The sequence below is a fragment of the Salvelinus namaycush genome, chromosome 41 (assembly GCF_016432855.1).
Source record: "Salvelinus namaycush isolate Seneca chromosome 41, SaNama_1.0, whole genome shotgun sequence".
Classification (NCBI taxonomy): Eukaryota; Metazoa; Chordata; class Actinopteri; order Salmoniformes; family Salmonidae; genus Salvelinus; species Salvelinus namaycush.
In genome coordinates, this window is record NC_052347.1 from 21,591,193 (window position 1) to 21,616,296 (window position 25,104).

The 25,104-nt window shown below is 43.9% G+C and overlaps 1 protein-coding gene across 1 annotated transcript; it reads left to right on the forward strand.

Annotated features, from left to right (window-relative positions):
• Window positions 1–179: 179 nt before the first annotated feature.
• On the forward strand, window positions 180–19,673 carry LOC120034406 (mitogen-activated protein kinase kinase kinase 3-like). The gene is made up of 17 exons (XM_038980944.1): window positions 180–1,743; window positions 5,514–5,613; window positions 6,508–6,638; window positions 6,800–6,840; window positions 7,263–7,362; window positions 7,613–7,726; window positions 7,884–8,022; window positions 8,965–9,095; window positions 9,187–9,260; window positions 11,676–11,749; window positions 12,800–12,895; window positions 13,061–13,222; window positions 13,451–13,599; window positions 14,964–15,095; window positions 15,235–15,364; window positions 15,537–15,714; window positions 16,896–19,673. Exons 2-17 carry the CDS (start codon window positions 5,610–5,612, stop codon window positions 17,122–17,124), a joined length of 1,884 nt encoding a protein of 627 aa, XP_038836872.1. The 5' UTR covers window positions 180–1,743; window positions 5,514–5,609; the 3' UTR covers window positions 17,125–19,673.
• Window positions 19,674–25,104: the final 5,431 nt, after the last annotated feature.

Sequence of the window (25,104 nt, forward strand, 5' to 3'; positions counted from 1 at the left end):
TATTTATTGTCAGCGCTCTGTCTAAAAAGTCCTTATGTGATGGAGAACGCATAAGTGAAATTTGTAGGCCTTTACTTTTCATGCAGCCTACGTCATCAATGTATGTGTGGCTGGTCGCAAGTCTGGTTTTGAGCGCGCCATTAATATTGTGCGCGCTACCAGGAGCAAGAAATCGACAGAGGAACAGCGCGCCCCCGAGAAAAGCACGGAGTCGTTTTAGTTACTGTATGCTTTACCCAAATGGAACACACAAGTTATTATGATGCACCTTTGCCCATGACCAACCACTGCATTCAGAATATTGAATCATAAGCCTACAAAGCATTGGGAATATACACCGTTTTCTCGTTTTGTAAGAAGCGTTCTATAGGGGTTCCGGTGACGGATTGTTTTTTCTGTCAGGAAATTGGTTGCATTAAAAATACATTTTACTTTATGTCGGTGAGCATCAGGACCTGAATTTATGGAATATCTTTCGCTCAAGTCTTCTGAACAGTTGGTGCATGTTTATCACTTCTATTGCACAAAGAAAGCACCGTTTTTTCTACTTTTGTTGAGTTCTACCGCTGCATATCGGGCACCGCGGAGATGGTAAAAGTTCAGTTATGCGCACAATATATTTTCTCGATAAAACCATCCGATCATAACTTGTTATTGATGCAAATGTATTAATTGTGTGTGGTCAACTATGTGTTGCATCTGTCTCCTATAATTTTACACCATTATTCCGAAAATAATAGCCTGCTTTCGTAGTTGAATCTTCATCTCCCATCTCCACCATGTTGTGTGTTGAATTACATTTTTTTCAACTGATTTCTTTGTTATAAAAAGTCTGGTGCCTGTTTGCAGTTTATGGATTAATAATACTTATTCTGTATAGAGATGGAACAATACAGTTAGGAGAGAAAAAGGGCATAGAACAAAAAGGAAAAATCTGCAAATTTAGCAGGAAAAGAGGCCATCAAAATCACGGAAATCGCTTCGTCCTTTTCCTTTGGTGTACTGTTACACTGTTGCAAATGGATTTCATAAAGGCAACACGGTTATTGTTACATCTTTTGTGTTAGTTCACCCTTTCCATGCTGAAAAAATGTCACTGGGAAATATTGATTATTGAATAGAGAGAATTATGATGGCCTATGTTCGTTTTTTGTATTCTAGCGTGTAAGTTGGGCTTCTTGTTCCACAATGAAATGCCATCGGACGTTTTTCTTTTTTGATAAAGTTTGGAAATATGGGCAAGTTGTCGAACGTTTTTGTGGCGACGGAAGGTTGACACTTTTCTTTTTGGTCACTTTCTGAGCGCAGTCTAATGTATCGGATTTTGGACTATATTTCTGTTAAATTAATTTGGCATTAGAGAAATCCAAATGTATATGCATGTACAGTGACGATCTCGATGTGACGACATTGTGTTTTCTAGGCCTACTGCTCATTAGAATTTATATTTACTGGCTAGTGCGTAACAAACTTTCGTGGACCAGCGCGCGCACTAGTGCCCCCGCACCTGGGGGCAACCCCGCCATGGCGTCCTCATCCCTCTGTATTTCGGTGTGGTTGTGTGAGTGAATCAACAACACAGACTGGGGATCAAAGTTGAGGATGATGCTCTGGAGATAACGGTTCAAACTGACGCTGCAGCATCTCTCCTGAGCGACCCAGCTAGAAGTTGAACCAGGATCCCGCTAGAGGGAACGGCTCTCATCTTCCAGACAGAGGTTAATCATCAGGGCAACAGCACAGGTGAGAGCTCATGCATATTCAACACATCACATCACAGAACAATTTCAAAAGGAATCCAACCTATAGAAACACTCACACCCTTAAATACTGAATATGGCTAAAGGACTCCACTCAATAAGCTCCACTCAAAGTGATATCATTTATTTTTTATCAAATTAATGAATAGTTAAGTGTCCTTATGCCTCTTAAGGCCTAGTTGTACATCGCCTGTAATTCTCATAGCCTAGGGTTTCTCTCCTTCCTCTATGACATTACTTGATCAATTGGACAGTCCCCAGTTCTGGTCCCCCAAGTCAAAGTGAATTACTCCCTAAAAAGCAATGATGAAAACCAGCAGACACTGTGGCCCACAAGAACTGGAGTTTAGAATGATACAGATGTAGGATCATCATTTGAGCCAGTTTGCTACAGCAGGAAAATTACCCTGCAGCAACAGAAAAAGTGAATTATTATGTGGATTATAATTAAAGCTACAATCTGTAACTTTTTGGGTGGCCCAACCAAATTCACATAGAAATCTGAGTTATATATCTGTCATTCTCATTGAAAGCAAGTCTAAGAAGCGGTAGATATGTTCTATGTGCACTATTTATATGCTTCCCGTGCTCTTGTTTTGTTTTTGCTTCTTTAAACTTTTGGTTTTGTACACCAGCTTCAAACAGCTGAAAATACAATATTTTGGGTTATTGAAAATATATTTCACACTGGTTTAGATGGTACAATGATTCTCTACACATTACATTGCTTGTTTTGCCACATAAACTGAAATTAGGCGAACTATTAGATTTTTAAAACCAGAAAATGGCTGAGCAATTTCTGCATATTGCTCCTTTAATGGACATTTCTGTGGTGGTTGATACATTTTTCGTTAGGGCAAAACAAGTCTGACCTTTCAAAGTGGAAATTACACATTTTAGAATGCTTTTTAAAACTGAAATACACTGCAAGTTTGCATTCCCTGCTGTGCAGGAAAATTCTCAGCAACAGAAGAGTGATCAAATTAAGATCCTACATCTGAACCAGTACAGGACAGTTCTATGCATGCAATTTTGTCCAACTAACGTTTTGCAAGGGAATTTTCCTCCCTACAGAACTGAGTGGATGCATTGACAAAAAGAAATGACAAAGCATTGTGCAATATTATGATTCTGAACTTTCCCTTGATCCTCTGCCTCTTCTCTTTCCCCTCTGCCATTACTCCTGGAGGTGGTAGTCAATCCATAAGTGGGGTTCCAGCTAACTCTGCTGGGAGGCTGTTTTGGATCTTTATTTTTGTTTTGTTGTACAAAAAACTTGGCAGACGGTACTCTGAGTTGCACCACTAGGCCGCACTACAAACTTTTATGGCAAGTTTTTACTCAAGCCTTGCAGTGCAGCTGTGAACATAGCAGGTCACACCAACCCAGAGTACTTGAGCATGTTAAGCAAGGAGAGACGTGAGGCCAGGGACTGCTCAGGGTTTTTTGGATGTAAGGCACTGAGACAGAGCAAGGGCCGTGGTTGGGAAAAACAGCCTTAGACTAAACACCTAAAAGCAGGCAGAGAGAAGTGGAGGGAGGAAAATCCATGTAAATCCGGTGAGTCCTAGAAATGCGATGCAAGTAAAATAAAGGGGGCACAGCTGACTGGGCTGGAAGTGTGCGGCCTCTCTCCTCGCTGAATTCCCCACATTCCTCTGTGAAGGTAATTAAAATCAGGAGAGCGGGGGAGCAGAACGACGGACCTGATAGGCCAGTCAATGTATAACAGAGATAGATAAGATGTTTGGTTGGTGTGTCCTGAAGCTATCTGCAACCCTGGGATTTCACTCTATGTTTTTATAGGAGGAGGGAGGGCCAATGGTAGCAGGCCTTTGGTTTGGGGGTACAAAGGGTAGGCACATTTAGTGTGTCTCTTGGGTGAGGAGAATGTGAGTGTGGCGAGGGGGCCAGATGGACATACCTGGCATTCCAGTTAGTGATTATTACCCAGAATTCCAAAGGGTCACTGAAGCGCTTCAGGTGCTGTTGCTGTTGCCCGTTTATACTTCCACCCCTCTTCATCATACCACTCTACCTCCTCAGCCACTCACCTCCCATCTTCATCCTCCTCTCTTTCCTGTTGTTTATGAGGCAGGGGCAGGGTTGACATTTGGCACATGTGCAGTAGTGTATTTTTTACAAGAATGCTCAATCAGCAGCACACCTGTTTCATTCCATTTCAACGTCAGTCCTCTCAGATTCTAATAACAATACATTTCATTCGGTTAATATATTTCACTCACCTTAGGGTCCAATGTGTTTCTCTGAATTTATAAATGAACTTAGAGTTGAGTTACAGTGTGCTAACCCCCCTGGGCAAAGTGGCCAGGCATGCTCAGGTCATTGGGAGGTGACTGGTGATAACTGCTGTGTTGACACTAGTGCCTTCTGGATTGGGTTCCTCTCCTGACCGGCTCTATTTGGATCAATAATAGAACAATATTGATCAGAGAGACCAGAGAAGATTGAGGGGCTGACCTTATAAAAAATAGGAACAGCAGTGCTTTGGGCAACACTTTACCTCACATAGGCAGTATTCTCTGATGATGAATCCAGTTTGTGTAATAAAAGGAAGTAACGAAACTATATAGTAATAACTAGCATAGCTAAATGATATTGTGCTCCCCTACTGAGCACTATATTGGTGAGTCCTCAATATCTTTTTGTATTTACTAAGTTGTTACAGTGTAATAAGACCAATGCTATTGTGCTGATTGTTACTGTAGTGTAAGGCCCATATATGTGATGTGTCTCGTCCACTTTAGGTAAAGAGAATACTAAAATACCCTTTCACTTACCAAAGAAAGCACATATTTTCCAAGTACACTAATCTCTGCTGAATTATAGTCTTATAGTTGTGTCAGTGTTTTTCGAATTCCAGGGTTTCTTTGTCATAGATATGGCAACATACTCCGCTAAAGGACATACGAGAATCTCTAATGCTGTTGTCTTCTTGGATACATTATACACCTTAATACTTGACCTTGACGGGGGGTAATGGTAAATCAGGGAAAAATCTATACCTGGCACAACTCTGTCATCCTTTTTAATAGAATAATGCCCTCTTAACATTAACAGTGGAGTTATGACGTGATTGAGTGAGTGTTTTATGGCTCATGCAGTCGGAGAAGTTTAAAGCTGTCAGAATATTCACAGTTAAACTTTTTCATGTGCTTCGTGCCAGATCTGTCAGTGCCAGTGGAGCTCAAGTTTCAGACCTTTTCAGACCAACTCTCACTTTTTCTCATGTGCAAAGTTTCTCTCTGTCACACATACACACACACACACACACACACACACACACACACACACACACACACACACACACACACACACACACACACACACACACACACACACACACACACAGCTCCAGTGCTTTTTAAATTGCAGTTTCCTGATCGGCCAGGCCTCGTCCCAGAAAAGTCCTTTTAGTTTATGTTCCACGCTTTTCTTGAGAAATGGATGGTACTTCAGAAATGAAATTTTCTTATATACATTCTCCATGCACCCTATCTTTAAATGCATTACAAACCACTTAGTATGTTTATATCAAAGATAAACAGAATGTTTTTTTAAGGACTGATGATGTCGTACACTTCACACTCAAAGATAATATATTGCCAGTGCTACATAATATGTTGAATATAAAGATGATGAATATGATGATGACTTGTGAATTTGATGACAACTGCAGCTTAGGTTCTGAAATATATTCCCCATGTTAACATATTGGTGCATTCCCTGCAGGATGTTGATGGGTGGCACTGCAGAGTGAGGAGTCTGAAGATCTGAAGATCTCTGAAGGTGGTTGGCTTAGACAGCGCTCACACACACATCGCCAAAATGAGTGAGTTCCTTGTGTTGATTATGATGATGTTGGAACACACTTGAAACCCTCACAATATTACATCTCATAAATGTACACTCAGATGAACACACACACACACACACACACACACACACACACACACACACACACACACACACACACACACACACACACACACACACACACACACACACACACACACACACACACACACACACACACTATTCACCAGCCCCGGGCCTGTGTGAGTTGAGTTGAGCTGATTTTCCAGACGCTGGCCGGGCCGGCAGGTGAAGCATTGATTTTCAGTGTTATGGTGACGGGGCTCTGGTTCTCTCTCCTGCCCTACTGCTGTGTGATGTCTGTCCAAACTACACGAGGGGAATATTTCCCTTCGTGAGCTAACACAGCCAATGCAGAGATCACTCAGAGATCAAACATGGGAATAGAAATATCAAAAACACTGCAGTCTGTCCTCTCACGGGCTCCATTACCCTGTCGCTAGCTGAACACTCTCAATGTGGGTTTATATAAAAACACTGCAGTCTGTCCTCTCACGGGCTCCATTACCCTGTCGCTAGCTGAACACTCTCAATGTGGGTTTATATAAAAACACTGCAGTCTGTCCTCTCACGGGCTCCATTACCCTGTCGCTAGCTGAACACTCTCAATGTGGGTTTATATAAAAACACTGCAGTCTGTCCTCTCACGGGCTCCATTACCCTGTCGCTAGCTGAACACTCTCAATGTGGGTTTATATAAAAACACACATTTTCAGTGTACACAACTAGAAGAGGGATTTATATGGCTATACGTGCACGCGCACGCGCACACACACACACACACACACAATTACACTTCAATTTGATCTCATGGTAAATGTGTGTTTCCACCAACCGTTCTCCCCTACAGATGAGCGCCAGGCTCTCCACTCCATAATGAAGGACCTAGTGGCCCTCCAGATGACGAGGCGCCAGCCTGGGCCCTCTTATGACACGGGGAAACCCAAGGCTCTTCCCAACCCTGCCCCTGCTAAGAGACAGGTAAACCATCTACCACCCCACTCAGTCAACAACACACACTCTCCTCAGACAGGCATGTCATCATCATCTCTACATGACATCTTGTTTCCCTTCATGACCCCATCATGACCCTGTGACCTCCCATGAACCCTCTTGACGGGGCTTCTTCTTTACTCCCTCAGGACGATGTCAGAATAAAGTTTGAGTTCAGTGGAGAGAGGAGGTGAGTGGGTTTTCTTGTTTTTGGATGTGTGTCTTTGTGTGTGTGTGTGTGTGTGTGTGTGTCTTTGTTTGTGTGTGTGTGTGTGTGCTTGTTTTATCACGTCTTTGTCTGTGAGAAGAGCATGGTCAGCTCGGCTCAAATGCACTCCAGATCTCCAGTCAGAATGGTATGTGAAGCGGAGAATGGAAAGGGAAAGGACTGTGGTTTAGCTGTGGCAGCCAGCAGAAACCACAGCTATGTTAGGTGTGCTTAGAGGAATCTGCACACACTGGAAACAGAATATGTTTGTAAAAGTGTGTGTGCACGCTTGTGTTGCAGATCTAAAGAGGATATAGTTTCCAGACCGAAACACTTTTTTTCCTTCTGTCTGTTTGTCTGTCCATCTAACCCACTGTTTGTCTACATCTTTTTTATTTGTGTAGGATACTGATGTTTGGGAGGCCTGTGCAGTTTGAAGAAATCCAGCAGAAAGTCAAGACTGTCTTTGGCCAACAGCTAGACTTGCACTATATGAACAATGAGGTACAGCTAACCCCACATCTCATTCTCTGCATTTCTCACCTACAAACACTCTCTCAGACAAACACCAACACATTGCATACACACACAAACACTGGCCCTCACAGCAACCCACTTGATGTAGGTAACTTTTACGGCCAGTTTCCTGGACATTTAGTCCTAAGTACTAAGTACTAAGATGCATGTTTAATGGAGATTCTCCCTTAGTGTCTCTGTGTTTTGGTTGAGTCATCTCTGTGTGCTGTGTGTCCAGCTGTCCATCCCTCTGCGTGGTCAGGACGACCTGGACAAGGCCATTGACCTGCTGGACCGCAGCTCCAAGATTAAGAGCATCAAGATCTTGCTGCTGACGCAGGAGCAGTGCAATGTACTACACACACACACACACACACACATAAATACACAGACATACAGAAATAAACACACACATTAATCAATAAGATGTTATTAAAATCATATGTAATGGGGTAGTGTGTACAGTCTTTATGTGTACACTGACCACACCCCTCTCATCCCACCCCTAGGCCTCCCCATCCCCCTCTCCCTCTCCCTCCTCCCACCACACGGTGAGTAAGCAGGTGAGGATCAAAGCCTCCCAGTCCACGGGTGATGTCAGCACTGTGTACCAGCCCTCCGAGCCCAGGGGGCGCCACCTCTCCACCAGTAAGTATGAACAAGCAGATTCAACTCATAGCTGCTTCCTCTATTATTCTGCCTTTGCTTTCAACATCCTCTTTCTCCATTTCTCTCGCTATAACTTTTTTTTACAGTAGAAAGGGAAGGGTAGTGGTATCTCTTAATATGGAGAGACAGTAATGTTGTCTGGTTTGGTGTTTGTCATGTCTTGCTCTCTTAACTCATTTATTTTGCTAGCTTTCTCTTTGTCTCTCTCTCTATCCCCCCCACTCTCTCTCATTTCCACCCCCCCTCTCTCTAGCTGCTGTTGTTTCTCTGGCTTCCCCTCTTAGCAGTAGGTCCTCTTCCTCTTCCTGCCAACCATCACTGGCTGCTCTACAATGGCCTGCTGGCCACAAGCCAATCAGATTTAGAAACACTATTAGCATGGCGGGTCAATGTCCTGGTTTTAGAAACACTGGCTGTTTTGGGAGAGGGTTGAAATTAGTGCTGCGTGAGGGAAACTGTACAAATCCTAAATTCTCTGCAGATCCACCACCTGAGGCAGAGTTACATTTCAAACAATCACATTATTAATGTTGGAGAGAGAGAGAGAGAGAGAGAGAGAATATCTGTTATCAGTGTTAGGGATGTATCTTCTTTTCTCCCACATAATTCATTGTTGAACTTTTTTTGTGTATCTATTTTTTTCATTTACCAGACGCTCTTATCCAAAGCAATTAGGATTAAGTTCCTTGCTCAAGGGCACATTGACAGATTTTTCACCTAGTCTGCTCAGGGATTCGAACCCACGACCTTTCGGTTACTGGCCCAAACACTTTTAACCACTAGGCTACCTGTCATTGATCTTGGTACACCAGAATCCTATTATCTCATGTATCTCATGTATTGATTTCCATTGGTTTAGAACAGTGTAATATGGCCAAGTCACAGTCCTTTTTCTTATCCTCCTCCTCTCTCCCGTCACAGGCTCTCAGAACATAGGCCGTAGCTCCCCCCCTCCTGGCTATGTCCCTGAGCGGCAGCAGAGGATCGCCCGCCAGGGCTCCTACACCAGCATCAACAGTGAGGGAGAGTTCATCCCAGAGAGCGACCAGTGTGTGAGTCATTGCACTGTACACAAACAAGTGCGCGAACACACACATACACACAAACACACCGTAGGGCTAATACTGTGTCTCCTCTCCCTAGGTGCTGGACCCCTGGAGCAGTGCAGAGAACTCTGTCTCAGGAAGCTGCCAGTCGCTGGATAGTAGCTCAGACAGGTGAGTGCAGGACTCTACCCCACATTCTACCCAGGGGTGAAAGTAAGCCAGTACGGTCTGGTACGGCGTCCTGGCAAAATAAATAGTGGGGGTACTCCGTACTGGTAAAACATGAGCCTATCACTATTAACACAAAATGGCAAGAAAACTATAGGCTATTATGGCATTATAAAACATGACCTAATGTCAGCTACATGAAAAATGAGTGAATTGACTGGGTGGTAGAAACCGGGTGGTATACGCCCCAAATTGTGTTGTGGTTCGAGGAGAACACTTACATGCCTTGGAGATGAGAGGCCGAGACCGAAACACGGGAGGACAAGGTGGAGATGAGTGGCCAAGACCGAGGCACGTGACCAACAGTGGATGCATCAATTCAGGCTCCAAGTTTAGGCCTAATGACAATGTAATTCGAATACATGTAGGTGTTTTGTAACAGATGTCTCTTTCCATTCATCAGTGCACTGTTGGGATTTGGATGCTGGAATTATTTTGTGAGTGGACGAACGTGTACTGTTAGCCTACAGGACCGCTTTTTTGAAGTGATTATTTGTTTGACAATCAGATGAAAACATGACTGGTTGTGTTTATACCACATTAAAAGGCATAGGCGGTGTGTCCATAAGGCTAGGGGAAGCTTTCACTGAAGTAAATTGAGTTAAATTCCCAAAATGATATAGCCTAATTAGCCTACTCCTGTCTATACAGAAATAAATTAAATCATAAAAATAGGCTACTAAACCAGAAAGCATGATTTGGCCACAGAGGATCATTAGCTTCTTTTTGTTTTGTATAGCCTACAGTTGGAAGGGCCCGCAATTTGGGCAGCATGTGCCAAATACCACATTTGAGTTGCAATTGTCAGTGAAAAGCAGAGAGACCCAGGCAGACGATCTAAAAAAGTTTAAATGTTGAAAAACAAATGGCTATATCTGTGAAGAGATTGAGCAAACAGTAGCCTATCTTTTTTTAACTTGGCAGGTCCGTTCTTACCAGTTCTTATTTACAATGACAGCCTAGGAACAGGGGGTTAATTGCCTTGTTCAGGGGTAGAACAACAGATTATTACTTTGTCAGCTCGGGGATTCGATCCTTCAACCTTTCGGTTACTGGCCCAACGCTCTAACCACTAAGCTACCTGCCGCTCTTATTGGCACAAGTGGAGAACATCGTCCATATCCCCGGTCAGTCTGCATATTCACTTTATCATTGGGTCAGTGACATTTTTGTTTGTTTTTGGACAATAATTTCCTCCTCCAGGTTAGATGTACTATATTGTATTTTATGTTTCCCCTTTTTGTAGGCCCATTATATGGATCAGACAACGTTGTTTTAATTGATCAGGTTGTCAGTTTCAGCAGAGTAGGCTACCCTGTAATTTTTGTTGTATAAAAAAAATATTCTGCTAATGTCACCAGTCATAAAAAGTGTAGTGGAATTGCATGAAAGGCCAGCATTTTCCTGTGCATGGAAAGGAGGAGAAGTGTATCTGATATAGCCTATAGTCTAGGCTTACTCTATCCATTACGCACTGCATTGAAGTATTTTTTATGAACATTTATTTTTATATTATTAGCTTAAATTATGACTATCCAATCTAATCATCACATTAGGAATAGTAGGCTATCTTTAATAAGTCTGCAAATGTGAGGATGGATGGAATGTTTATTATAAAGGTACATTTTTATGGTGAAAATTAGCTTCCCCAAACTTGAAACCCATGTGCTGCCTATGTTAACATGGTCCTCCCGAGTGGCGCAGTGGTCTAAGGCACTGCATCGCAGAGCTTGAGGTGTCACTACAGACCTGGGTCCGATCCCAGGCTATGTCACAGCTGCCAGTGACTGGGAGACCCATGAGGTGGCGCACAAATGACCCTTCGTTGTCCGGGTTAGCGTAGGGTTTGGCCAGCCGGTATTTCCTTGTCCCATTGCATTCTAGTGACTCCTTGTGGCGGGTCGAGTGCCTTCAAGCTGACTTCGGTCGCCAGTTGGACAGTGTTTCCTCTTCCGGGTTAAGCGAGCACTGTGTCAAGAAGCAGTGTGGTTAGGCAGGGTCTTATTTCGACCTTCGACTTTTCTGAGTTCGTAGGGGAGTTGCAGCGATGGGACAAGACTGTAACTACCAATTGGGGATAATTATAAAAATAAAAAAAAACAGGTATAACATGTTAAAAGTGATATGACAAATCTTTACTAGGCCCACAGAGATCATATTTGAAATTAATAAGAATTAATGTAATTATATAATTTCACCTATTAAAAAAAGTGTGTGAGCGATACCGGTAAGAAATGAAATCTACTTTTACCCCTGATTCTACCTCACACGTACACAATACTTGTACACATACAGTGTATGTATTTTGAGGAAGTGATCAGCACCTCTCACTCTCTCTTTATTTGTCCTTCCTCCCAGCCCCTCCCTGAGGAAGTCACGCATGCACCGAGCCAAGAGCTACCCTGATAACCGGCAGCAGGAGAACGTCTCAGGTGGGTGCCCAGGAGGAATCCTGATATCACTACATAAGATATAGATCCTCACTGTCACGGAAAACTGTAATTTATACAGTAATTTGAGGTATTATCAACAGTAAAAAACATTAGAAGTTTTACTGTAGCATACTGTAAATTATGGGGAAATTGCTGTATTTCGAATGGTACTGTAATTCCACCTCACGAATACAGTACCGTACTGTATCTTTAGAGCGCCAAAAACCTTATGACCACTAGTGGGTGCATGGTATTGTTGTCTCGGGCTTATTACTATATTTTGAGGCGTGCCTTGTAAGAGGCTATATTTGTTACACCCGTGAGTGAGAATGCTGTACCAATTTTACTCTTATGTGGTTAAAGTGGCCCATCAATAAAAAATGTATAAGGGCAGATTGGAGTGGCAGCAAATGGTTGAGCATTTTGCCATGTCCTTTTGGTCTGTTTTGACCTGTAGTCGCTGCCAGTTTGGAAGCCTTTGTTAAGGCCTCTAGAAGTGCAAGTGATATAAAGCACCAAATATTGAATTAATATGCTGTAATGTGTAAACACTTAGCAGCCAACCTGCTTGCACCAATCCCATGTAATTACAGTAAAATACAGTCATCCACGTATTCATTAATTAATTCCGATTACGGTAGCATTTAGTTTTTTACAGTATAATACAGTCAATTTTATGATATTTTACTTTGTGTCAGTACACAGTACTTGCTTTGATACCGTATTCATATTATATCAGGTGTACGGTAATATGAAATACAGAATTTTACTTTCATCCGAGCTGCCTGTAAGCTACTGTCAAGTTCACGGTAAACCCTTTACAGTGCTGGCAAGAGAGCCGCTCTCAAGCCCCTTAGCAACAGGCCTAAACCACAATGCAGCTCCTAGCAACAAAGCAACAATGTAGTCCCAAGCAACAGCACAGACAACAAGGCAGCTCTTAGCAGCAGAGCCTCACGTGAATGCTGTATGACTGAGCTGAGTCTGAATCCTGTTGTAGTCTAACCTTCACCCTCTCTCTCGCTCTCTTTACTCCTTCCTCCCTCTCAGACCGGGAGAACCATGTGTATGATAAGGTGGTGGGGAAGGGAGGGACATACCCCCGCAGGTACCATGTCTCCCTGCATCACAAGGACCATAGTGAAGGTAGGGGCACTGTTCACTGTTCCTCTCACCAAACCACTTTGTGCCATATTACTTTGTATTTGACCTTTTCCCTGACCCCTCTCTTGAACCATCTCCTCCTTCTCTTGGTCTCTTGGTTCTTCTCTCATCACTCCTTCACCCTCAACTCTCCTCTCATTCCCCCAGGTCGGAGAACATTCCCGCGGATCCGTCGCCCCCAGGGTAACCTGTTCACCCTGGTGCCCTCACGGCGCTCCCTCAACGGCAGCGAGGAGAGTCTGGGCAGCTGGCAGCTAGTGGACAAGCAGGGCAGGCTCCGCCCACAGGAGCGCCCTGTCGCCCACAAGTGTGAGTCCCGACCCTGCCTCTTCATCTTATATTTACATATATTACACATATTTTACATATATTTTATAGTTATTAGAGATTTCATACTAATAAATCTATTTTTGTATCCTACACATTTTAAATAAGGGAATTCGTTTTTATGATGAATGCAGTGTGTTTTGAGAGTATGGTGTCATGTTTGCTATATGGAGAGGATGATATGTATGGTGTATGCCCCTCCCTCCACAGCCCCCAGTGCTCCAATGACGTGGAGGCGGGGCAAGCTGCTGGGTCAGGGGGCGTTTGGGAGGGTTTACCTGTGTTACGATGTGGACACGGGACGGGAGCTGGCCGCCAAGCAGGTGGTGTTTGACCCGGACAGTCCTGACACCAGCAAGGTGAGACAGCAGGGGATGCCGGAACAGTATGCTACTACACAGATTGTTTTCTGCTTTTATATCAAAGTCTACTGTTTACAGCCAGGCTACTGTAATGTATTTATGCCAAGATGACTCAGACTCCCCAGCCTGAAGGAGAACTCTGTATGACTTGAGTTCCCGTGTATTGTTAAAGATTGGTGCAGAGGCTTAGCCTGGAGCACCTTTAGCCTGGAGCAATGCCAAGAATGAGGTAATGTGTTCAGCAAGCTACTTTACTCTTAAGAGGCGATTGTGGAGGAATGCAGTATGGTGCTGTGTTTAACCTGACTGAGTTTTACTAGCTAATTGTTGGTCAACTGTCTTAAGCACAAAAGGCGCTATTCAACGATCTGTGGTCAGGAATCAGATAAACTCATGCTCTGATTCACTAACATAGTCAAATCCTGACTGAGTGCTCATCTCTGTCTCTGAGAGCAATGAACTTTGAGGAGATTCAAGGGACTTTCTTTCCTTTCTCTCTCCCCCCTCTTTAATGTCTTTTCCTGTCTGCCACAGAGAAAACATGCACTGTCACTTCCTGTATCTGAGTGGAGTATTTGCAGGGGGTGAGGAGGGGGAGAGTAGCAGAGCCAGCTTTGCCTTGGCCTCCAATCACCCCTTAAACTCCCCTCTTCTCTCTCGCGCTCTCTCTCACGCTCCCATTCTCTCTCTCCCATTCTCTCTCTCCCATTCTCTCTCTCTCTCTCTCTCTCTCTCTCTCTCTCTCTCTCTCTCTCTCTCTCTCTCTCTCTCTCTCTCTCTGTCTCTGTCTCTCTCTGTCTCTCTCTCAATCTGTCTCTCTCTCTCTGTGTCTCTCTCGCTCTCTCTCTCTCTCAATCTGTCTCTCTTTCTCTCTCTCTGGTCCCCCAGCTTGCAGCGGATGTTAATCCGTTGTTGTTGTTTCTATCTATTTAGTGGGTCTTTGTGTTGTGGATACTTTGTATATATCTCCATTTCCCTCTTCCGCTCTCTCTCTCTGTGATGTGATCTCTGTGGCCATATTCTCTGAGGTAAACAGAGGAACTGCTTTTGAGGAACTGGACTGTTACCGCTAATGTCCTATTTGCAGAGAGAGCTGGTCTGTCTGTCTGAAATGCTTTTTCCATTTGTCAGATTTTTTTGCTGTCTTTGTATAGCTTTAGGTGGACAGATGACTCATTCATATCATGTAATGTTTTGGATTTTTATGTTGTTGTTGTCGAGTACAACAACCCTCAACCTGTTGTTCCCTGTCTGTCTGTCTGTCTGTCTGTCTGTCTGTCTGTCTGTCTGTCTGTCTGTCTGTCTGTCTGTCTGTCTGTCTGTCTGTCTGTCTGTCTGTCTGTCTGTCTGTCTGTCTGTAGGAGGTGAGTGCTCTGGAGTGTGAGATCCAGTTGTTAAAGAACCTCCACCACGAACGCATCGTCCAGTACTACGGCTGTCTGAGGGACCACAACGAAAAGACCCTCACCATCTTCATGGAGTACATGCCGGGGGTCAGTCTATTCTTCACACATCGGCTCAGGGCTGGAGTGTTGGGGGTTAAAGGGTATCTGTGGTGTTCAGTCCTGGACTGTGTCCCAGTCTCTCCAGGGAATAGGATTATAAACCATGCACTTCCTTCTTGTCTTTCAGGGTTCAGTCAAAGATCAGTTGAAGGCCTACGGGGCGCTGACGGAAAACGTGACGCGGAAGTACACACGGCAGATCCTGGAGGGCATGTCCTATCTGCACAGCAACATGATCGTTCACCGTGACATCAAAGGTAGTTATGTCAACACGCTGCTCAGATGGCCATTTGTAGTAAAGATAGTGAACTAAATGGCTATAGACTTCCAGACTCAAGCACAAGGACCTAAAATCTACATTTAAAATACAAGGAAGGTGGTTGGGTGAGTCTGTGTCACATGGTGTTACTCTGTCGTCTCCTTATCCAGGTGCCAACATCCTGCGGGATTCGGCGGGAAACGTGAAGCTGGGAGACTTTGGCGCCAGCAAGAGGCTGCAGACCATCTGCATGTCTGGCACGGGCATCCGCTCTGTCACTGGCACCCCCTACTGGATGAGCCCCGAGGTGATCAGCGGAGAGGGCTACGGCAGGAAGGCTGACGTCTGGTAAGGACCGAGACACATGGGGTTGGGGTTGGGTAAGAGGTCTTATACACATGCAGGTGATTCTGACTAGTTGTGTTGATAGGGGGAGGTGGGGGATAGATGTCTCATCTGGGAGTGTGTGAATGTATCTTCAGGTCAAGTGTCAGATGCTTTCCTTGTGCTCATATAAGTAGGCTCCTTCCCTGATAGAGTGGCTAGACTGCTGGAATGTGAAGGGAGGGAAAATAGCTGTTCTAAAAGGGGGAAACCATTATTCTTCAAGGGAAAAAGTGCTATATATAAAATAGTAAAAGTGCTATATTTAAAAAAGAATGTCGAGAAGGACTGCCTCACTCCCACGTACAGGGCCCTGAAATGGGTCGGGTCCACCTGCTGCCCAGGAATTCCCCTGTGCATTCTGATTGTGTAGTATCCCATCAGGCGAGGGATGTGATTGGCCAAGAGCCAGTCAACCAGCCAGCTTGTGACAGGGTTCGGAATGTTCCGACTTCATTGCTCCCCTGGGGGGCCAGACCAGGCCGGGAGTGTCGGTAGGGGGTAACAGGTCCAAAGGGGAGTCTGTCCCTAAACCCAGCTCCCCTCCCCAGCCCCCTGCTCTGTCTGACTTCAGGACTGAAATGGCCTCCTGTAGCCAGCAAAAGCACACTTTAATTGTCAACAGGGAAAAAGTTTCCACCAAAACATTCCAGTGGGGCCTGGGAAAGCAGAAGAGCAGAGGGATGGCCTTTTCCCTTCGTGCCTGTAGTGAGGAAAAGCTGCCCTTTGTTTTTTCAGTGTGTTAACACTGTTGTTGTCAATTCACACAAGTCAATAAGTTATACGATTGTGTATTGCATTGAATGTCCTATTCTGATGTTTGAGTGGGAGCGTGTTTCAAGTTTCTAGTTGTATTAGTCGTATGTACAGGATACACCGTCTGACAAAATGCTTACTTGCAGGTTCCTTCTCAACAATGCAACAACAATAAGAAATAATGATAGATCAGAATACAAACATAAAGTAAATGGCTCAGTAGAATAGAATACATGTTTTAGCATAAGTATAATACCGGAAGGCACCATTTATATTCCAATATTTACACATGTTTTGTGGAAGGGGAGATTGGACGGCAAGTGTTTAAATTGTGTATTTGAGCTCGTATGGGTGTTCTCTTAACCCTGTTTGTGTGTCTCATTCCCCAGGAGCCTGGGCTGCACAGTGGTGGAGATGCTGACAGAGAAGCCTCCCTGGGCCGAATACGAGGCCATGGCAGCCATCTTTAAGATCGCCACCCAGCCCACCAAACCCCTGCTGCCCTCACACACCTCGGACCACACCCGTGACTTCATCCACCGCATCTTTGTGGAGGCCAAGCACCGGCCCAGTGCTGAGGAGCTGCTCAGACACCCCTTCTCCCAGATCCTCTGCTGAGGGGAAGTACTAGTACACTTTCTCTGTCTCAGCCGCTCCTCAGGACTCAAGGCCTACAGCTGACATCTAGACTCTAGACTTGGCCCTTTCCATCCTACAGCTCTCTCCCCAAACCAGACTCACCACCAGTCACACTCATTACTTAACCCTCAAATACACATGATCCATTATGATGGATAATAGCACAGTGCCATTATTCCAAGCTGTTAACGACAACTATCAAATTCACCTCCAACTTCCCCCACTAGGGGGAGCTATATGACTGATCAGTGTTCAGCTGTCTGCTGTGGAGAACTGGACCCACCAACTCCATACGAACTGTATCTATTCAGCTATCACCTTGGTGGTCTGTGAGAGGATCAAACACACACACACACACAGACACTCCAAACACATCAAATCTATTATATGTGGCTCAAGATGGGATTTGATCAAGCACCACCACTGAATGTGCCTTTCAAATATGCCAAAGTGTCCCCTCCTAAGTTTACATTCTCTAGATGGGCTGTTAGGTGAGACCACTGAGGTAATGAACTGTTTCATATGGGACTTACAGTAAGCTTGAGCAGAGCAGTGTCTGGTCTACTTAGGCCAAGACAGCAGACCCACAGCCACAGCTCAGTGCTTCAACATGCTAACTGATGAAACCAACAGATGCACCACTCAGTGTTATAGAGACGGGATGGATTTCATTTTTCACTTTCTCCTCTGATCCATCTCTGATATTCTTCGTATTTTTGAGAAAGTGCCTCTTGATGGTCTTTTGAAGACTCACAGTCCCTGATGGAAGCCCAAGCTGATCTGTCCTGTCCTCACCATACAACATAGAACCAGAGCCATCAGTGTTTTTGTGTTGTCATTATGACCTTCACAGTAGACCATTGTGATGACTGTGTCTTATACTCCAGCTCTCCACTGCAGCCCCTCAGTATCACAGCCCAGTGTTTTCTGAGTGAACCAAAAATGACCGATTTCATTCATGAAGGGGTTGGTTTCCAGTTTGGTTGGAGGATATGCTAACTACACAATATTACAAATGATATTGTACTTTGTGATTGAAAGAGAGATTTAATTTTAATCCTAGACAAATACAATCCTAATGCCTTGATTTGAAAGTGAGTTGCCATTAGGTTTACCAGCTTTCTATGTGTTGACAAGTGTATCTAGGAAAACGCTACGCCAAACAGTGGAACTCTGCCATTTAGGATTCATTTGAGTCAGATGCACTTTTATGTAAAATTAATGTTGTTGGTTATTGTTCGCCTTACGAAATTAACTTCTTTTTTAAAAACTTTAAATATGACATTTCTTTCACTTTTATTTAAATCCCTATGTTCATCCATTCCTGAATTTTTATATTCAAATATATATGTATAAATATATTTTTTATATATTGACTCTAGACAATTTGAAATCTAATGAGGATGCATTTAGACCTATGAGATAAATGTTGCCGTTCGAAATGATAAATTGTTAAAGCAGCTGGTTTTGCAGAAATTACAACATTGGGGTTTATTAGTGAAACACTTTGGGTGGAAAACGACCTCTGGCTATCTTACCTGGTCTCTGCTCCAAAACAAGAAACATATCCACATTCCTGGCTCCAGTATAATATATTATGTCTAAAAGTCCATGCTTTATTAAATGGCAACACTTTTCCATTGGACCCTTTCTGTTGGACTGTCCTGTCAAACCTCTCACAGTTTCAGTACTTCTTTAACAAGGCCACCGCCTAGAAGTTAAAGGCTACTGAAGTTCCTCCATATTTCTCCTTGCTGGCGTGATGTGTGGGAAATAGAGGGGAAGTATGTGAAGTGTCATTTAGAATGCAGTGAAGTGTCATTTAGAATGCTGTAGTGTAACTACAGTGACGTGAAGTGTAACTAGAATGCTGTGTCTCACCAGAATAACCTTCTCTTAGTGTCATTCTTGCAGAGCAGAGCGACTGAATGTGTGCGTTAGTTAGACTGAGCTGAGCAGGGCAGGGATGGAGGAGTTCTGATCAGGTAGATGCCAGAGACCGGGGTTCCACCCAACATGACGACTTTGTTTAGCTCAGGGTTCGAGAGACCGACCGGTGCCCAATGTCTGGGGCCCTCCACACTGAGCAAAGGGCTTTCTACAATTACCTTATTTTAGTTTTATTTTCCATTTATTTCCATTTATTTCAGTGTTACTGGCTCTAAAATACTTTCATAAGTGAATCAAATGGATATCATGTGGCTGCTAGATGTTAAAGAAGGCAGCTAAGAATCAGTTCAGTATTAGAAATGGTCCTGTTATATACAAAGAGCCAAAACAAATGTTTCTGTTAACAGAAGAACCCTGGGGTAAGCAAATGAAACAGGAGTTAAACGTTTAGATATATACATGTATGTAAATGTATAAATGAGTATGTTGAATGACAGGGGACTTGCAGTGCAAAGTCACTCCAGTGTATCAAATGTATTTACGTAGAAAAAGGAACAGTATGTTAAATGACATTGTTTTTCTATATCTTTGAGTGCCTAATTTCAAAAACAAATAAATGTTCTTTGTCTCTGGTCCAATATTCTGACCTGCTTACTTGTTTGTTTGCGTAATGTTTGGTGTACGTTCCAGTCATGTACACCGCTCTGATGGAGGTGTGTTTGGTATTGTAGAAGATGTTTTGGGGCCAGCGGCTCTGGGAGACACTGGCTAGTCTGTCCATGCGTGTCTTCATTATCTTTGAGCAGCCAGCAGGTTGGAAAGTCAGACTGGCCCAGTCCAGTAAATAAAAGAACATCTCACTGAATAGAGCTCATTGTTGGGAGAAAGAAGCAACCCGACTGATGCTTGCTCCATCTCTTTCTCCCTCCCTTTAAGACAGAAGAGGAGGCGGAGAGAGCTCTGTTAATCTGTGTGGCCATGGGACAGAGGAAAGCTTGGACCCAACAAAAGTTCCTTTTCTTAGCTACTGTGACAAGGGGATGGATGGCAGATAATACTTTATTGTTTTATTTTTCTGGTAATGCACTTTCTCTGTGTGTGTTTTAGCATATTGCTTGTTCCATTTTCTTCCTGTAGATCTGACCCATGGCCCCTGACTACCAGGATCTGATACCAGTTACATAACCTTCCCCTACACCTGCAATGCACCACTTCATGTGGCCTGCAGGTCTGTTGATGTGGTTAATGGCAGTGTTATTGTGATCAGTGGTAATGTTACTGTAGTAAATGGTAGTGTTATTGTTAAATGGTAGTGTTATTGTTAAATGGTAGTGTTATTGTTAAATGGTAGTGTTATTGTTAAATGGTAGTGTTATTGTTAAATGGTAGTGTTATTGTTAAATGGTAGTGTTATTGTTAAATGGTAGTGTTATTGTTAAATGGTAGTGTTATTGTTATCAGTGGAAGTATTATTGTAGTCAGTGGTAGTGTTATTGTGATCCGTGGTAGTGTTATTGTAGTCAGTGGAAGTATTATTGTAGTCAGTGGTAGTGTTATTGTAGTCAGTGGTAGTGTTATTGGGGTCAGTGGTAGTGTTATTGTGATCAGTGGTAGTGTTATTGTAGTCAGTGGTAGTGTTATTGTAGTCAGTGGTAGTGTTATTGTAGTCAGTGGTAGTGTTATTGTAGTCAGTGGTAGTGTTATTGTAGTCAATGGTAGTGTTATTGTAGTCAGTGGTAGTGTTATTGTAGTCAGTGGTAGTGTTATTGTAGTCAGTGGTAGTGTTATTGTGGTCAGTGGTAGTGTTATTGTAGTCAGTGGTAGTGTTATTGTAGTCAGTGGTAGTGTTATTGGGTTCAGTGGTAGTGTTATTGTGGTCAGTGAGTTATTGTAGTCAGTATGTTATTGTGGTCAGTGGTAGTGTTTGGAAGGTATGTGGTTCTCTTAGTGTGCTATGTGTCTGGGTCTGTTTGTTATGCAGTTCAGTTTGTTAGGTATGTCTCTGGGCCGCTGGGGCCCAGCATTAGTGCTGACAGGCAGACTGCTGGACAGAGGCTAAACTGGCTCCCCAGGCTCCTCTTTGTGACCACACTCAGTTTGGACCCAGTGGTGCTGAGTCATAATCAGTGATTCAGCCTGCCTGTCTGCTCCAGTTAAGCTCCCAACACGCACACACACACACACAGGGGGCACCAGCGGAGACTGGACCTATGCAGCCACATCTGGCATATTACGATTTCACAACTGCACCTTCCACCACTAACAACTACATACAACGTCCCATCATACCTGAGAGGGCCTGTGCTAATGCTAGCATGCACATCAGTGATACTGTACATCAGTGATACTGCACATCAGTGATAATGCACATCAGTGATACTGTACATCAGTGATAATGTACATCAGTGATAATGCACATCAGTGATAATGCACATCAGTGATACTGTACATCAGTGATACTGCACATCAGTGATAATGCACATCAGTGATACTGTACATCAGTGATACTTCACATCAGTGATAATGCACATCAGTGATAATGCACATCAGTGATAATGCACATCAGTGATACTTCACATCAGTGATAATGCACATCAGTGATACTGTACATCAGTGATACTGCACATCAGTGATAATGCACATCAGTGATACTGTACATCAGTGATAATGCACATCAGTGATAATGCACATCAGTGATACTGTACATCAGTGATACTGCACATCAGTGATACTGTACATCAGTGATAATGCACATCAGTGATACTGTACATCAGTGATAATGCACATCAGTGATATTGTACATCAGTGATACTGTACATCAGTGATACTGCACATCAGTGATACTGCACATCAGTGATACTGTACATCAGTGATAATGCACATCAGCGATAATGCACATCAGTGATACTGTACATCAGTGATAATGCACATCAGTAATAATGCACATCAGTGATACTGTACATCAGTGATAATGCACATCAGTGATAATGCACATCAGTAATATTGTACATCAGTGATAATGCACATCAGTGATACTGTACATCAGTGATACTGCACATCAGTGATACTGTACATCAGTGATAATGCACATCAGTGATAATGCACATCGGTGATACTGTACATCAGTGATACTGCACATCAGTGATACTGTACATCAGTGATAATGCACATCAGTGATACTGCACATCAGTGATTAGTACACTGCATGCTGTGTGTGGGCATAGTATGTGTGTGTGAGTTGAGGTGAGACCCATGGGCCACTGGGACCCCCATTCCCCGGGCTCTGCTGTTATCAATGGGCTCTTTGTTGGCAGAGAGGATGGGGTCCCGGGTCCCTGAGCTCCATGTGAGGACTAAGATTAAGTAATGTGACGGGGGGATTTATACGTGATTGAGCTGACTGGGGGCCCATATCATTGAGTTGATGGGGCGCGCTTAATCTAGTGGAGAAGGAGGGGCTGCTGTGTGAGTTTTGTTGTGGGTGGGGGATGAGGTGTATCCAGCTGAATGGTCAGAATTTGGGGTGTGCTCATTTACATAGACAGGAGGCTGGGGGTGCAAGGGGGTCTGAGGTAGGGTAGCTCCCATAGGAGAGAGGGGAAAGGAGTTTAAACCAGCAGTAACAGAAAGGGTCTAAAAGGCCTGAATGGTGAGGTGGGGGGAGCCGTGTGCAGGCAAACAGAGCTGGCGTCCCTGTGGTTCTGGAGGGAGATCAGTCTGGAGAAACAGCATTAAGATTCTGCTCTATACCCAGGAAAGGCATCTTTTCTTCTGCTCCTTGCAAATGAGATGGGCTCCTCCTCATGTTGCCCCACAGGAATCAGATGTTTTGTTGGCCTCCCACTGGCTCTGAGAGGAGAGAGGGGGACACCCTCTTTCACTGCGACCAATCTCTCTCTCTCTATCTTTCTTTCTTTCTTTCTCTCTCTCTCTCTCTCTCTCTCTCTCTCTCTCTCTCTCTCTCTCTCTCTCTCTTGTCTCTTTCCAACTTTCTCTCTTTCTGAATGTTTCTCCTCTGACAGATATTGCCTAAGTGACCAGATCTGAGGCAACCACAGTGACTGTCTCAGAAATCCAGGGGGCGATACAATTAGTGTCACCTTAATGATGAGACCACGTTATTAATCCTGCTAGATGTAAGCTTTTAAAACTTACAGTGGGCCCGCTCAGTTAACCTCTATCAACAGGGACCAATTGGAATTCAAGTCACTCTGTTGTTTTCTTTTTTACAGTCTTCCAGTCATACTGGTTCCCACTGGCTACACATTTCTTTTAACAGAGTGTGTTGGTAACAAAGAGGGTTTCTATGGTCTGCGATGTGGGTTTTACTACCTGTTGCAGGGCCAGAGTTGGTTGGAGGGGAGAGGGAGAACAGAGGCGAGCAGGATGGAAATGCCCTAGGATCTTGCTGGTATAGTAGCTTGAGAGATCATAGTTGTTAGAGCATGTTAGGATCATATCTGGGCAGCATGACTGTATAATAGCTGTGGATGTTTATATGAGGCTTCATCCCATCCCAGAGTCACATCCCTATTAGATGAGAGTCAACAAGAGTTTAACATGTTTTGAAGTAACTGGCCCTGGGGTTGCCATGACAATGGATGGAAATTGATTCGTAACAGACTGGCTGCTGGTTTGTCGGGTTCAGACTAGGTTTTACGTCCAATCCCCCCATTCTCCAACAATCCATCTGCTGGAGTCCTGTGACAGTTTCAACTATCTAATAACTCACAGTCTGTCTCACCCTCAGGTAGCCTAGTGGTTAAGAGCGTTGGGCTAGTAGCTGAAAGGTTGCTGGTTTGAATCCCTGAGCCAGCAAGGTTGAATAACCTGTCGTTCTGTGCTAGAGAAAGGTCATTCATCCCCAACAACTACTCTTGGGTGCTGATGACATCAATTAAGGCACTGCTCAGATCCAGAGGGTTTAGGTTAAATGTGGAAGATGCATTCAGCTGACCAGGTGGTCCCCTTTATAGTAACCTAATACTTACTTTGCCATACATATTGTTGTTTGGATAGGTACCCAGAACTCGTTGGGCTTTTTGACCATGCCCAACACAGACTTCTTTCTCCAGGTCCAATTGCCCTCTTTTCAGGCTAAGCAGTCATTAAGTCTGATTGAATGAGCTGCCATCACTTACAACAGGGCTTTATGAGATGTGACTTGTGGAAGAGGGAGTGGTCGTATTGTTGCTAAGAGGCTGCAATCCAACTGGCTGCCTCTGGTCTTACTGGCCCATCCTCTGACACATAGCTTCCTTTGTAGTTGATCACAGTTAATAATGGTAGTGATAGTGACGGATTAATAATTTGTGTGTGTTATGTTGCCATGCTCCTGTGTGTGGCTGTGTGTCTGTCCAAAGAGAAGCCCTCCAACCCACTTATGTATCCATCTGTAGCCTGTCAGTGACATCATGGTCAGAAACTCCAGGGGGGACAAAGAGGTGGAGATGTTACTGCTACTGTTCAGCCCTGTGGCCCCAAAGCTTCTCCAATCGGCTAGCACACTGTAATGGTGTCACTTGTTGACTGTTTAGTACACTGGCATTTATTATGTATCCATGACTACAAGGACAATGATTATAAAAAGTTTTCCAGTATGATTTTCGCATACTGATATGCGAGTCAGCTGTTGAATTAGAGTTCATCTAATAATGCCATTTAGCTATTATAACGTGATCTTGTTTCTACTCCCCTCTGTTTGCTCTCCTACTTTTGTCTTCAGTATCTCACAATAGTTTGGACATACTGTGGTCAAAGCAGATATTCAATAATTGAATAACTGTTCTTGACTTCTATTTGATGTACCTAGATAAGACAAGAAAGAGAGGAAACCTTAACTAACTTGCTCTTTTCTTGCTGTGTTATGTAATTGTACTTATTCCCATTTTGACTCAGACAAGGAGAAGACTAAAGAGGAGCAGAGGAACAGGGATGGGGTGCGAGATGCTCCTAGACGGTGCTGCTGTCACACAGAGTGGCGCAGGCCAATCAGAGTAATACCAATACATCTGGAGGGCTTAGTGGGATATGTTGGACGCCAAGCGAGACAGAGTGCCACACAAGAAC